Source organism: Schistocerca nitens, chromosome 10, assembly GCF_023898315.1.
Source record: "Schistocerca nitens isolate TAMUIC-IGC-003100 chromosome 10, iqSchNite1.1, whole genome shotgun sequence".
Taxonomy (NCBI): domain Eukaryota; kingdom Metazoa; phylum Arthropoda; class Insecta; order Orthoptera; family Acrididae; genus Schistocerca; species Schistocerca nitens.
The window spans coordinates 49,059,193-49,073,608 of record NC_064623.1 but is presented as its reverse complement, the minus strand read 5'-3'; the positions used below and the strand labels follow the sequence as shown (position 1 = coordinate 49,073,608).

The window sequence follows — 14,416 nt, the reverse complement described above, 5'->3', positions numbered from 1 at the left end:
ACAGCTGAGCAGAACTGAACGTACTCAGACATTTCGCTCTTTACCTATTCTGATCAACACTAAACTAACACACAATATTTTTGGCGCAACGCAGTCTGACTTTCAATAATCCCTACAAGAGAATGGCCCTGACTAACATTAACCTAAACGTTTCACAAATCACTTACCTCACAAAAATCTTCGTTACTCGAACTACTGCAATACAGCGAGCGCCACTACTGCTAGCTAAATAAAAGATTAAAACTACTGAAGGCACTAACTACTGATAGGCATAGTTAGCAAATGAAAGATTTTGATAGAGAACAAACAATGTATTTACCTTAATAGTCGTAATTGACATCCAATCTTACAAATTTCAAAACTCCGTCATCTCTCTCCCCACATCCACCACTGCTGGCGGCTCACCTCCAACTGCGCAACGCTACGCGCTGTTAACATCCAGCTGCCCAACACTACAATAGCATATACTCCAACAATGCAAACCAACCACACCCTTCACACAGCACAGTCAGTGATTTTCATATAGAGCGCTACGTGGCGTTACCGACATAAAAACCTAAACAGCCTACTTACAACCTCAGATGTTAAGTCCCATAGTGCTCAGAGCCATTTGAACCATTTTTTATCATACTGACACAGCCATTGTTATCTGACAATAAGGAATACGTGTATCAAGTTCAGTTGAGATCGATTCATTGGTTTAGGATGAGTTACATACATACGAGAACATACAGACATACATACACTATGTGATCAAAAGTTTCCGGACATCTGGCTGAAAATGACTTACAAGTTCGTTGCGCCGTCCATCGGTAATGCCGGAATTCAATATGGTGTTGGTCCATCCTTAGCCATGGTGACAGCTTGCACTCTCGCGCGCATACGTTCAATCAGGTGCTGGAAGGTTTCTTGGGGAATGGTAGCCCATTCTTCAGGGAGTGCTGTGCTGAGGAGAAGTATCGATGCCGGTCTGTGAGGCCTGGCACTAAGTCGGCGTTGCAAAACATCCCAAAGGTGTTCTATAGCATTCAGGTCGGACTCTGTGCAGGCCAGTCCATTACAGGGATGTTGTTGTCGTGTAACCACTCCGCCACAGACCGTGCATAATGAACAGGTGCTCGATCGTGTTGAAAGATGCTATCGCCATCACTGAATTGCACTTCAACAGTGGGAAGCAAGAAAGTGCTTCAAACATCAATGTAGGTCTGTACTGTGACAGTGCCAAGCAAAACAACAAAAGGTTCAAACCCCCTCCATTAAAAACACGACCACACCACCGCGTCCGAGTTTTACTGTTGGCATTACACACCCTGGCAGATGACGTTCACCGGGCATTCGCCATACCCTCACTCTGCCATCGTATCGCCACACCGTGTACTGTGATTCGTCACTCCACACAAGATTTTTCCACTGTTCAATGTTCACGCTCCATACGCCAAGCGAGGCGTCGTTTGACATTTACTGGCGTGATTTGTGGCTTATGAGCAGCCTCTCGACCGTGAAATCCAAGTTTTATCACCTTCCGCCTAATTGTCATAGTACTTGCAGTGAATCCTGATGCATTTTGGAATTCCTGTGTGATGTTCTGGATAGATGTCTGCCTATTACACATTACGGCCCTCTATAACTGTCGGTGGTCTCTGTCAGTCAACAGACGAGGTCGGTCTGTACGCGTTTGTGCTGTACGTGTCCCTTTACGTTTCCACTTCACTATCACATCGTAAGCAGTGGACCTGGAGATGTTTAGGAGCGTGGAAATCTCGCGTAGAGACGTATGACACAAGTGACACCCAATCACCTGACCAAGTTCGAAGTCCATGAGTTCCGCGGCGCACATCATTCTGCTCTCTCACGATGTCTAATGGGTATAATGGCAGTAGGTGGCAGCACAATGCACGTAATATGAAAAAACGACTGTTTCTGAGGCTGTCCGGATTCTTTTGATCACATAGTGTACGTACGTACGTATATTTTCATAATATGTATGGATTTCTTTCCTCGCCTGTTTTTCAGTACCTCTTAATTTTTGTCCTTTTCCTGCCCACTGTGTTTCAACCATTCTTCTATAACACAAAATCAGATGTACCTCCTGTTTCTTCTTCCGCAGATTTCCGCTCAACACTTTCGTATAATGCTTTGCTACTGGCATAGACTTACAGCGAGTTTGAAGATATGTGATGTTATTATAATCATTACGCAAGTTAGTAAAATGCACATTTTTTTTTTAAATTTTGTACCGGACTACTATTGCGCAGTTGCCTAAACTTAAATGACAGTGTGAAAGGAGTATATTGGGGCACTTGTATGTCGCACCAAAATAAGATAAGAATATTAATAAACTAAAATGAAACTAGTATATTATAAACGATGAATGTCTCTGACACGCTCGATAATACGGATCGCTGACTGTGGGACCGCAGAGCCAAAGATACTGCTTTGTTGGGGTAAGGGAGCGCTGGGCCACAGTTGTAGGTAGCTGTCTGTGACGGAAAGACGATGGAGTAAGCAGTCTTTGGGGTGTGCTGTGTGAAGCCACCAAGAGTTAGATTAATGCAGACATGTCAATATATTTCAACATGGATGCAGAAGCCTTCAGAATGTTCGTAAACCGTATTGATAAAAAGGCTAGTTAAATATTTCATTTTTGTAATGCTTTTAAGATTTGTTAACAGAGCTATATGTAGTTTGATGATTTGCATTTATGTTGGATTAATAAAGGTAGATATTGCTTGCCGTTTAAATGTCATTGTTTTTGAATCAATTGTGACTAATGTAACTTAAATTGTCAGATGTTTTTGAAAAGCCAAATTTAACTTGCAATATAATGTTGTTAAAAAACTCAGTATTAGTAATTCACCATAATGTGTACCGCCTCCCTGTCCAGGTCATATACACTCCTGGAAATGGAAAAAAGAACACATTGACACCGGTGTGTCAGACCCACCATACTTGCTCCGGACACTGCGAGAGGGCTGTACAAGCAATGATCACACGCACGGCACAGCGGACACACCAGGAACCGCGGTGTTGGCCGTCGAATGGCGCTAGCTGCGCAGCATTTGTGCACCGCCGCCGTCAGTGTCAGCCAGTTTGCCGTGGCATACGGAGCTCCATCGCAGTCTTTAACACTGGTAGCATGCCGCGACAGCGTGGACGTGAACCGTATGTGCAGTTGACGGACTTTGAGCGAGGGCGTATAGTGGGCATGCGGGAGGCCGGGTGGACGTACCGCCGAATTGCTCAACACGTGGGGCGTGAGGTCTCCACAGTACATCGATGTTGTCGCCAGTGGTCGGCGGAAGGTGCACGTGCCCGTCGACCTGGGACCGGACCGCAGCGACGCACGGATGCACGCCAAGACCGTAGGATCCTACGCAGTGCCGTAGGGGACCGCACCGCCACTTCCCAGCAAATTAGGGACACTGTTGCTCCTGGGGTATCGGCGAGGACCATTCGCAACCGTCTCCATGAAGCTGGGCTACGGTCCCGCACACCGTTAGGCCGTCTTCCGCTCACGCCCCAACATCGTGCAGCCCGCCTCCAGTGGTGTCGCGACAGGCGTGAATGGAGGGACGAATGGAGACGTGTCGTCTTCAGCGATGAGAGTCGCTTCTGCCTTGGTGCCAATGATGGTCGTATGCGTGTTTGGCGCCGTGCAGGTGAGCGCCACAATCAGGACTGCATACGACCGAGGCACACAGGGCCAACACCCGGCATTATGGTGTGGGGAGCGATCTCCTACACTGGCCGTACACCACTGGTGATCGTCGAGGGGACACTGAATAGTGCACGGTACATCCAAACCGTCATCGAACCCATCGTTCTACCATTCCTAAACCGGCAAGGGAACTTGCTGTTCCAACAGGACAATGCACGTCCGCATGTATCCCGTGCCACCCAACGTGCTCTAGAAGGTGTAAGTCAACTATCTTGGCCAGCAAGATCTCCGGATCTGTCCCCCATTGAGCATGTTTGGGACTGGATGAAGCGTCGTCTCACGCGGTCTGCACGTCCAGCACGAACGCTGGTCCAACTGAGGCGCCAGGTGGAAATGGCATGGCAAGCCGTTCCACAGGACTACATCCAGCATCTCTACGATCGTCTCCATGGGAGAATAGCAGCCTGCATTGCTGCGAAAGGTGGATATACACTGTACTAGTGCCGACATTGTGCATGCTCTGTTGCCTGTGTCTATGTGCCTGTGGTTCTGTCAGTGTGATCATGTGATGTATCTGACCCCAGGAATGTGTCAATAAAGTTTCCCCTTCCTGGGACAATGAATTCACGGTGTTCTTATTTCAATTTCCAGGAGTGTATTTTTTAAAGATATTGGATTTTCTTAAATGTTCTCAGTTATCAGCCAAACGAATTTCATGTGCATTTCAAAGTATTATGAGAAGCATTTCACACTGCTGAGCTTGGCTAACATACTTATATTTTTGTGAGAGATCATAATATATTGCGTTCCATCGTTGCTGCATTAGAGGTAAGACAATGCAATTTGTTTATTATGTGCACAGTGACAAAAGTTATGTTTTGAACAGGGCCAAATGATTCAGTGCCTAAGGGGCTGAATGTATTTTGCAGCGACTGTATTTATCTATTGGTATTGGGAGTTGCATTGCCCAATCAATTCGTGTAAGGTTTTGACATTCATTTAACGTAATCGTAAAGAAATAATCTTTTTAAAAGAAAGATACAAGTGATACTCACTCAGCTTATAAATGTGATGTTGCCAATGAAATGAACTTACGTGTATGTGAACTCGAAAGCTGCGACATCTGCTGCGTCTGGAATCGAGTGTAAAACCTCATGTCACTGTTTCTCCAGAGAGCCCTCTGTTGGTGTTCGTGGTTGAACCATACATTTCATAACCTGTACCAATTACTAAATCTAAAACCATATGTTGTTTGGACTGTGGGTTTGTGGGATGACGTAGTCGCAATAAGGCCAGTTGTACTACAATACTTGGATTAAATTGGCACATTATTTTTCAGTTTATTTCATATAAAATTAACTAGCTTTAAAATCTACAAACCACAGTCATAGTTTCTTATCTATGAAGCAGTGAAAAATTTTGCACAGATACTCCACTTCAACGAGACATTATATGTTCTTCTGATGTATCTTTAAAATTAAATATTCTTAGCAATGCAGTACGTTAGACAACATAGGAAGGGAAAAGGACTCCACATCTGCCTTCCAGGTTGTAACATCTTCTGTTCCCAAGTTATCGTCATGGTGGAATGTCATAAATAAGGATAGTATTTGAGGGAGTACGGGTTTGTAAGGATTCACGTGAATCATAGGATAACATTAGGAATCTTCTGCAGACTTCATGAAATGTGTATCGATTTGGATTTCAGGTCGTCGTTCCCCCGCCCTAAGTAATAATCGCCGAATTGATGCTGTCCTATATCAAGATTAAATTTTTACAATCTCTTCAGACGTCCTATTGTATGTCCGTGTCGGTGAATATCGCACCAGAATATTCTGTCATGCATTTCTTTGCGAATTCCGTAGCCCTGATGTTCTGCTTTTCAGTCAAGATACTAACGAAAAACTGTACCATTGCTATACACAGCTGAGAAGATTAGAGTACGTATTCGTTCCCAATTTGTACACAAATGATCTCGTCTATTTACTGTAACATTCCCACTCAATGATTTCTTGAACATGCTTTCAGATTTGATCTCTGGAAAGTAGAAACTTTTCGTTTAATAACTCTCCGATGTTGAAAAAGCGTATCGCTAGCATGAACGGAATATTTCGACAGGACACGATGCACTGACATTTCAGGAAATTGCAAAACGTGTCACGATTAGTTGCAGCGACAGTTTCGGTGCTGTGGCCGAGCTCGTTACCTGCTTGGATCTGTGAGAGTGTTATGGGAGAGAGGTTTCAAAGTTTCCTGGGAAATCTTGGCTATGCTTCGATTAAAGCAGCTTTGTGACTGACGTTTATCTGGGTGGAATAGTAGTGGTCAGCTGCCAGCCAATCGTATCTATTTCTCTGGCGCCACATGCTCGCTGTAATGCTTGATGTCTACGGCAGTTGAGCAAGTCTCCAAATCACTCTTTAATTCGTAGAATTTGGGAAATAATTTGTTGGTATCCATCCAAATTATGCAAAAAAAAAAAAAAGTTCAAATGGCGCTGAGCACTTTGCGGCTTAACTTCTGAGGTCACCAGTCGCCTAGAACTTAGAACTAATTAAACCTAACTAATCTAAGGACATCACACACACCAATGCCCGAGGCAGGATTCGAACCTGCGACCGTAACGGTCGCTCGGTTCCAGACTGTAGCGCCTAGAGCCGCACGGCCAAAATGATGTCAGCACCTCAGCTCGAAGACAAAGCTATCACTGGCTATCTGTGTTTACATCAGCAGCACACTTCGCTGTTCGGGTGTATGGATTCCTTGAAGAACAACTTCGAGGTGGCTTATTTAGCGTGGCCCAGCAACATCTCCAGCCATACGGAGGTGGCAACCACGAAGCTCAAACTTTCCCAGACCACACATCTCATTATGGGGCATATGCGAGTCCCACGGGGCTCAATATCTGCGCAAGACTAATGAAAAATCACCCAAAACTGTCGAGGAATTCTTGCGAAGCATAATCCGTGAGATGCTCCATGAGGTTTTGAGAAGGACAGGGAGACGCCTAGATCTCTGTGTAATGCATGACAGGCCTATTGGATAGATAGTTATTATATGCAAGTACAATATACACTGTACTATTTTGATGTAGACGTATGGGGACTTCTCAGACGTACTGTTGGCAGATGCATTTACTACAGCTGCCGATCCAGCTGTCACCACCACTATTCCAGTCTCCTCCTTAATCTGCAAGTCCACAGTTTTATTTCATCTTCATTGCTCACGTGAGTATCGAATGCTAGAGCACATGGCGTTTATCGGCTTACCATCTGTCAGCCACAAACTTGATTTATTCCAGCTGTGCTGCGTAAGTCGGATGTGATATGGTGATCGACTAAAAGTAGCAGAAAGTCTAAAACCTGGAGCAGTGGCAGATGTGGGTCCGGTCTAGGGATTGCTGGTATAGGGTGGGGGCGAATAAAGTGTTCCCGGTAACGGTCTGTCGGTATCAGACAAAGTACTCGGGCGCATTGGTGCCGGCTCGTAACTCTTGGTGATGGGTGGACGGCAACTGCCAGACACTGTTCTCAAGTTGGTCCGTTGCAGCTTGAGGTCGAAGCTACGCACTACTATCCAGAAGTACACCGTCACCACTGCAACAGAAGACAACAGCGTCAGTAGCTCGAAAAAGCGCTCTGCTACCTGCGTCGCTCTGACTGTTAACTGTGTTACACAAAACAGCCTTTAATTTTGCCGTTTGTTTTATTAAATAATACTGTATCCAGACTGTCCAAATGGAACTGCGAAACTGAGAAAAAAATACCGTAACACTGCAGTGCGCATTCACACATTCTTGATAACACAGTGTAGAAGAAGTGGTACTGTCTCCCCATTTAGCTGTTGAGATGGGCACCGAGCAGAACAGCAAATGATGGTGGACATTGATCTGACGTCTCAGTTAACATTTAAATGGGGGTTGTATGATTCTGAACAACTCAGCAGATGTGGATGCAGTCTCTCAAGCAGCAGTTAGGGTGAACAGTGATGTGTCACACTCACAAAGTGGTTTCAGTCATATCTTACTAATACAAAACAAAGGATGTCATTACGTAACACTTCAGCAGTAGGCAATCAGATATCATCTGACGGGGAAGAAATTACATGTGGTGTTCCCCAAGGTTCCATACGAGGTCCACTATTGTTTCTTGTTTATAGTAACGACCTGTCATCCGTTACATTACTGATGCCAAGTTTGTCTTATTTGCAGATGATACAAACATTGCAATAAATACTAAATCAAATATAAATTTACAAAGGGCAGCTAATCAAATTTTTACTGACATTAATAAGTGTTTCATAGCCAATTCACTGTCATTAAACTTTAAAAAGACCACTATATGCAGTTCAGAACCTCCAAGAGATTTCCTTCTGGTGTGTGTATAAAATATGAAGACATGGAAATAGGAGATGTTGAGAGTGTAAAATTCTTAGGATTACAACTTGATAATAAATTGAATTGGGAGCAACATACTAACGAACAGCTAAAGCGCCTAAGCAAGTCTGTGTTTGCAATGTGAATGATGTCACACATAGGAGATATAAATATGAAAAAACTAGCATACTTTGCTTATTTTCACTCCATTATGTCATATGGTATCATATTTTCAGGTAATTCCACAAACAGAGAAAAAATTTAGAGTACAGAAGCGTATAATAACAGTAATGAGTAGTGTAAATCCAAGAACATCATGTCGAAACCTATTGAAAGAATTGGGCATATTAACCGCAGCTACTCAGTATATTTATTCCTTAGTGAAGGTTGTTGTAAATAATACATCTCTTTTTCCAACTAACTGCTTAGTACACAGTATCAACACTAGGAATAGGAACAATATACATAAAGATTTAAAATCACTTACTGTTGCCCAGAAAGGAGTCCAGTATTCAGCAACGCATATTTTCAATAAGTTACCAGCAACCATTAAGAGTTTAGTTTCAGACAAGGCACAATTTAAACATAATTTAAAAGAATTTTTGGTGGCCAACTCCTTCTATTCCATCCATGAGTTTCTCAACAAGCGCAGTAGACCATTTTAATGAAAATTTATTATACTTTAATTTTTGACAGTACTTGGTTGTAACAGCCAAGTAACAACCTACTGTGTGAATGACGGATGTATGGAAAGCAGATGTAAGTCTTAAGTCTGTAAATAGTGGAAGTTTAATTTTAAATCTTGTACATAATCTGACTGTTCTTAACTGAGGAACACTGAAATAAATAATTTACTTTAATTTTTGACAATACTTGGTTTTAATAGCCAAGAAAAAGTGATTAAACCTGTAAATATTACAAGTTTAAATTTAATTCATGTACATAATTTTACTGTTTATTGACTGAGGAGCATTAAAAATAATTAAACTCAAGTTTTTCTAATTACATTTTTGTAATGTGTTTATCTGACATGTTGCACACTCATGAGGATTCCCTCTTTTATGGGTCTATGGAATGAATAATTAATCTAATCTAAGCACACAAAATAGCTGAAGCAGGCCTGGCGGCCCAGCCAGCAGTTAGATGTACACAGGTAATGACAATGGAACTGATGTCCCAGCCACCAGTTGAGATGGACACGGAGGGACTCACAGTCACTAATCACACAGACTGAATAACGTGATTCAGCTGACCTGGGTGTGTGTCCCTGGAGCAGTTGACATGAATCGTGCAGTGCAATAGCCACTGAACTGATGTTACAGCTAGCAGTTGATAAGGAGCCTGATGGGTCTTGTTCAGCGTCTTAACAATAAAGTTCAACAGGATTAAGTCTCCCAGGAAGCAGTTGGGGTCCACTCTGATAGCTGTTGTTCCTGTAGTATGTATAGCTTCATCCGATGGCCCAACCACTAGTTGGGCACTGGAGGCTCATGATCACACAGACTGAATAACGTGATGCACTTGTTGATTGGCAACTCCATGGAGTGCTGTGTGCACAACGACCATATATGTTAAATTAAAAGGAAGGTCAGCGTTGGCCGTAATATTGATGGTTTATTGATAGCTAAATCGATTTTCAATCACATGGTGATCATCTTGAATGCAGTGGTGTACAAATTAAACTCATAGGCACTGGTTTCAAGTTATTATCAGTAACCAAAACTGAGAAACGATCACCTCGAACCGATGCTCCAGGCAGTAGGTGAGATTAAGCCCTCAGAGTATTGTTTGCAACGTACCAATTATAGCCAGCACCTAAAAGACTTATCTTCCAACTTTTCCCACACCTCAGCTGTCATTTGGGAATCACACTCTCTTGATTGGTAGGGCTGTATGTTAGCAGTCTTACTCATCGGCCTTGGAATTGCCACAGGCTCTGAAAGAATTGTGTGCATGACTGCTCGTGATGATACAGTTGCTGACTGTGTGTGGGTTGTGCACTGGCCAGGACAGTGCGAAGTGTTACTGGCATTACAAATTGAGTCGCATCACAGATGCAGAAGTGGATCGCTTTCCTGATAATGCGTTAGTGGTATAAGACACTCAGACCTATTACAGATCTCTTACCTGCGGCGATGATGGTTGAGGCCAAAAACATGAAGCCAGATAGGATGAAGCCAGCGGCGAAGTTGTTCACGAGCACAAACCAGAAGTAGACCAGGTAAGCTCCAGACACTACCGCGTGTCCGTGTGTCCAACACTGCACCAGGTCCCGTCGGCGCTGCGTAAATACGAACTATTTATAGATATATGGTAAATATGGTCATACAGTACAGACAGTTTAATTGGTACATACATTGTTAAGAACCAGAGGTTGTAGAGAGTTTCAGGGAGAGCATAATGGAACAATTGACAGGAATGGGGGAAAGAAATACAGTAGAAGAAGAATGGGTAGCTCTGAGGGATGAAGTAGTGAAGGCAGCAGAGGATCAAGTAGGTTAAAAGACGAGGGCTAATAGAAATCCTTGGGTAACAGAAGAAATATTGAATTTAATTGACGAAAGGAGAAAATATAAAAATGCAGTAAATGAAGCATGCAAAAGGGAATACAAACGTCTCAAAAATGAGATCGACAGAAAGTGCAAAATGGCTAAGCAGGGATGGCTAGAGGACAAATGTAAGGATGTAGAGGCTTGTCTCACTAGGGGAAAGATAGGTGCTGCCTACAGGAAAATTAAAGAGACCTTTGGAGAGAAGAGAACCACTTGTATGAATATCAAGAGCTCAAATGGCAACCCAGTTCTAAGCAAAGAAGGGAAGGCAGAAAGGTGCAAGGAGTATATAGAGGGTTTATACAAGGGCGATGTACTTGAGGACAGTGTTATGGAAATGGAAGAGGATGTAGATGAAGATGAAAGGGGAGATAAGATACTGCGTGAAGAGTTTGACAGAGCACTGAAAGACCTGAGTCGAAACAAGGCCCCGGGAGTAGACAACATTCCATTAGAACTACTGATGGCCTTGGGATAGCCAGTCATGACAAAACTCTACCATCTGGTGAGCAAGATGTATGAGACAGGCGAAATACCCACAGACTTCAAGAAGAATATAATAATTCCAATACCAAAGAAAGCAGGTGTTGACAGATGTGAAAATTACCGAACTATCAGTTTAATAAGTCAGAGCTGCAAAATACTAACGCGAATTCTTTATAGACGAATGGAAAAACTGGTAGAAGCGGACCTCGGGGAAGATCAGTTTGGATTCCGTAGAAATGTTGGAACACGTGAGGCAATACTAACCTTACGACTTATCTTAGAAGAAAGATTGAGAAAAGGCAAACCTACGTTTCTAGCATTTGTAGACTTAGAAAAAGCTTTTGACAACGTTAACTGGAATACTCTCTTTCAAATTCTGAAGGTGGCAGGGGTAAAATACAGGGAGCGAAAGGCTATTTACAATTTGTACAGAAACCAGATGGCAGTTATAAGAGTCGAGGGGCATGAAAGGGAAGCAGTGGTTGGGAATGGAGTGAGACAGGGTTGTAGCCTCTCCCCGATGTTATTCAATCTGTATATTGAGCAAGCAGTAAAGGAAACAAAAGAAAAATTCGGAGTAGGTATTAAAATTCATGGAGAAGAAGTAAAAACTTTGAGGTTCGCCGATGACATTGTAATTCTGTTAGAGACAGCAAAGGACTTGGAAGAGCAGTTGAACGGAATGGACAGTGTCTTGAAAGGAGGATATAAGATGAACATCAACAAAAGCAAAACGAAGATAATGGAATGTAGTCAAATTAAATCGGGTGATGCTGAGGGGATTAGATTAGGAAATGGGACACTTAAAGTAGTAAAGGAGTTTTGCTATTTAGGGAGTAAAATAACTGTTGATGGTTGAAGTATAGAGGAAATAAAATGTAGACTGGCTATGGCAAGGAAATCGTTTCTGAAGAAGAGAAATTTGTTAACATCGAGTATAGGTTTAAGTGTCAGGAAGTCGTTTCTGAAAGTATTTGTATGGAGTGTAGCCATGTATGGAAGTGAAACATGGACGATAACCAGTTTGGACAAGAAGAGAATAGAAGCTTTCGAAATGTGGTGCTACAGAAGAATGCTGAAGATAAGGTGGGTAGATCACATAACTAATGAGGGGGTATTGAATAGAATTGGGGAGAAGAGAAGTTTCTGGCACAACTTGACTAGAAGAAGGGATCGGTTGGTAGGACATGTTTTGAGGCATCAAGGGATCACAAATTTAGCATTGGAGGGCAGTGTGGAGGGTAAAAATCGTAGAGGGAGACCAAGAGATGAATACACTAAGCAGATTCAGAAGGATGTAGGTTGCAGTAGGTACTGGGAGATGAAGAAGCTTGCACAGGATAGAGTAGTATGGAGAGCTGCATCAAACCAGTCTCAGGACTGAAGACCACAACAACAACAACAACACATTGTTATTACACTGCCAATCGGAAATATCTACATACTTCAATTTTCTAAGTAGACAAATTTTGACACATCCCTCATCCTACACTGAGATAAGAGAAGTCATGGGATAGTGACACACACATATACAGATGGCGATAGTATCTCATACAAAAGATATAAAAGAGTAGTGCGTTGGCAGAGCTTTCATTTGTACTCAGGTGAGTCATGTGAAAAGCTAACCTACTGATTAAGGCCGCACGACGGGTATTACAAAACTCTGAACGCGGAATAGTAGTTGGAGCTATACATGGGACGTTCCATTTCGGCAATCGTTATGGAATTCAATATTCCGAGATCCACAGTCTCAAGATTGTGCCGAGAATACCAGATTTCAGGCGTTACTTATCACCACGGACAACGCAGTGGCCGACGGCTTTCACTTAACGACCGAGAGCAGCGGCACTTGTCAGTGCTAACAGACAAGCAACACTACATGAAATAACCGCAGAAGGCAATGTGTGATGTATCCGTTAGGATAGTGAGACGAAATCTGGGCTGTGGCAACAGACAACCGACGCTGTTTCCCTTGGTAACAGCGCGACATCATCTGCAGCGACCCTCTTGGGCTCGTGGTCATATCGGGTGGACTGTAGACGACTGGAAAACCGTGGCCTGGTCGGATGAGTCCCGGTTTCAGTTGGTAAGAGTTGCTGGTAGGTTCGAGTGTGGTGCAGACCCCACGAAGCCATAGACCCAAGTTGTGAACAAGGCACAGTGAGAGCTGGTGGTGGTTCCATAATGGTGTGGGCTGAATTCGCGTGTAATAGACTGGGCATTCTGCTACAACTGAACTGATCTTGACTCGAAATTGTTATTTTCGGCCACTTGGAGACCATTTGCAGCCACTCATGGACTTCATGTTCCCAAACAACGATAGAATTTTTATGGGTGACAATGCGCAAACGGTAGAGTAACCGTTTGCCGATGGTTTGAAACATACTGGACAATTCGAGCTACTGATGTAGCCACTCAGATCAGGCAGTATGAGACATAGTCGAGAGGTCAGTTCGTGCACAAAATACTGCACACTTTCGTAACTATGGACGGCTGTAGAGGCAGCATGGCACAATATTTCTGCAGGGTTCTTCCATGCCACGTCGAGCTACTGAACTACTCCCGGCAAAAGAAGGTCCGACACGGTATTACGAGGTATCGCATGACTTTTTTCACATCAGAGTACATACGAGTAGTCTGCAACTACTGAAAAGTGAAAGGCAGAGGGTACTTAGCATGATACCACAGCTCTGAGTTTCTTGCCCATTCCTTACGCGGAATGTTGGAAGATTCACTAAGCAAATGCCCCTGTACATACTGCAGTTAGTCTAATCTTGTTACACGGTCCCCAAGGGAGCAGTGTGTGGCGAGAGGGGAGGGGAGGGGATTAAGAATATCTGTAGATTTTTAACTTAATAATGGATCTCGAACTTCGTAAGTGGGCTTTCGTGGGATATTGAGGGATACCGTCTACCAATTCAGGTTTTTCAGCTAGTACCTGATGCTGTCCCATAACTTAGACAAGCACTTGATCATTCGTGCTACCTTCTATGTATAAGTTCAGTGCCCCCTGTTTATCATATTCGATATGGGTCACACACACACACACACACACACACACACACACACACACACACAGTATTCTGCCGATTAACCGTAGTCTGATACATGCGTTAAATAAGAAGGTGTGTGTGTGTGTGTGTGTGTGTGTGTGTGTGTGTGTGTGTGTGTGTTTGTGCATACAGGACTCGCTGTGAATAATTACGATGAATTGACAGAGAACGCTGCTAGGAAGTGACAAGTTGAGAATTGTTGCGTGTCCGGATGGACACTCACTACTAGTGAGTGATCTACCACCAGAAGGAGGTTCTTGCTCATTGGTCTGAAGATGACCACAGTTGTGGT

General features: G+C 43.3%; 1 protein-coding gene across 2 annotated transcripts in view; it reads right to left on the bottom strand.

The window, feature by feature from the left end:
• Positions 1-4,968: 4,968 nt before the first annotated feature.
• Positions 4,969-14,416, bottom strand: part of LOC126210354 (uncharacterized) — a 37,152-nt gene continuing 27,704 nt past the window's right edge. For both annotated transcript variants that reach the window (XM_049939570.1, XM_049939569.1), the window contains exons 5-6: positions 10,161-10,314; positions 4,969-7,254 (exon numbers count right to left, since the gene is read on the bottom strand). In XM_049939570.1, the coding sequence (XP_049795527.1) occupies positions 7,049-7,254; positions 10,161-10,314 (360 nt within the window). In that variant the 3' untranslated portion in view covers positions 4,969-7,048. The remainder of the gene's footprint in view (positions 7,255-10,160; positions 10,315-14,416) is intronic.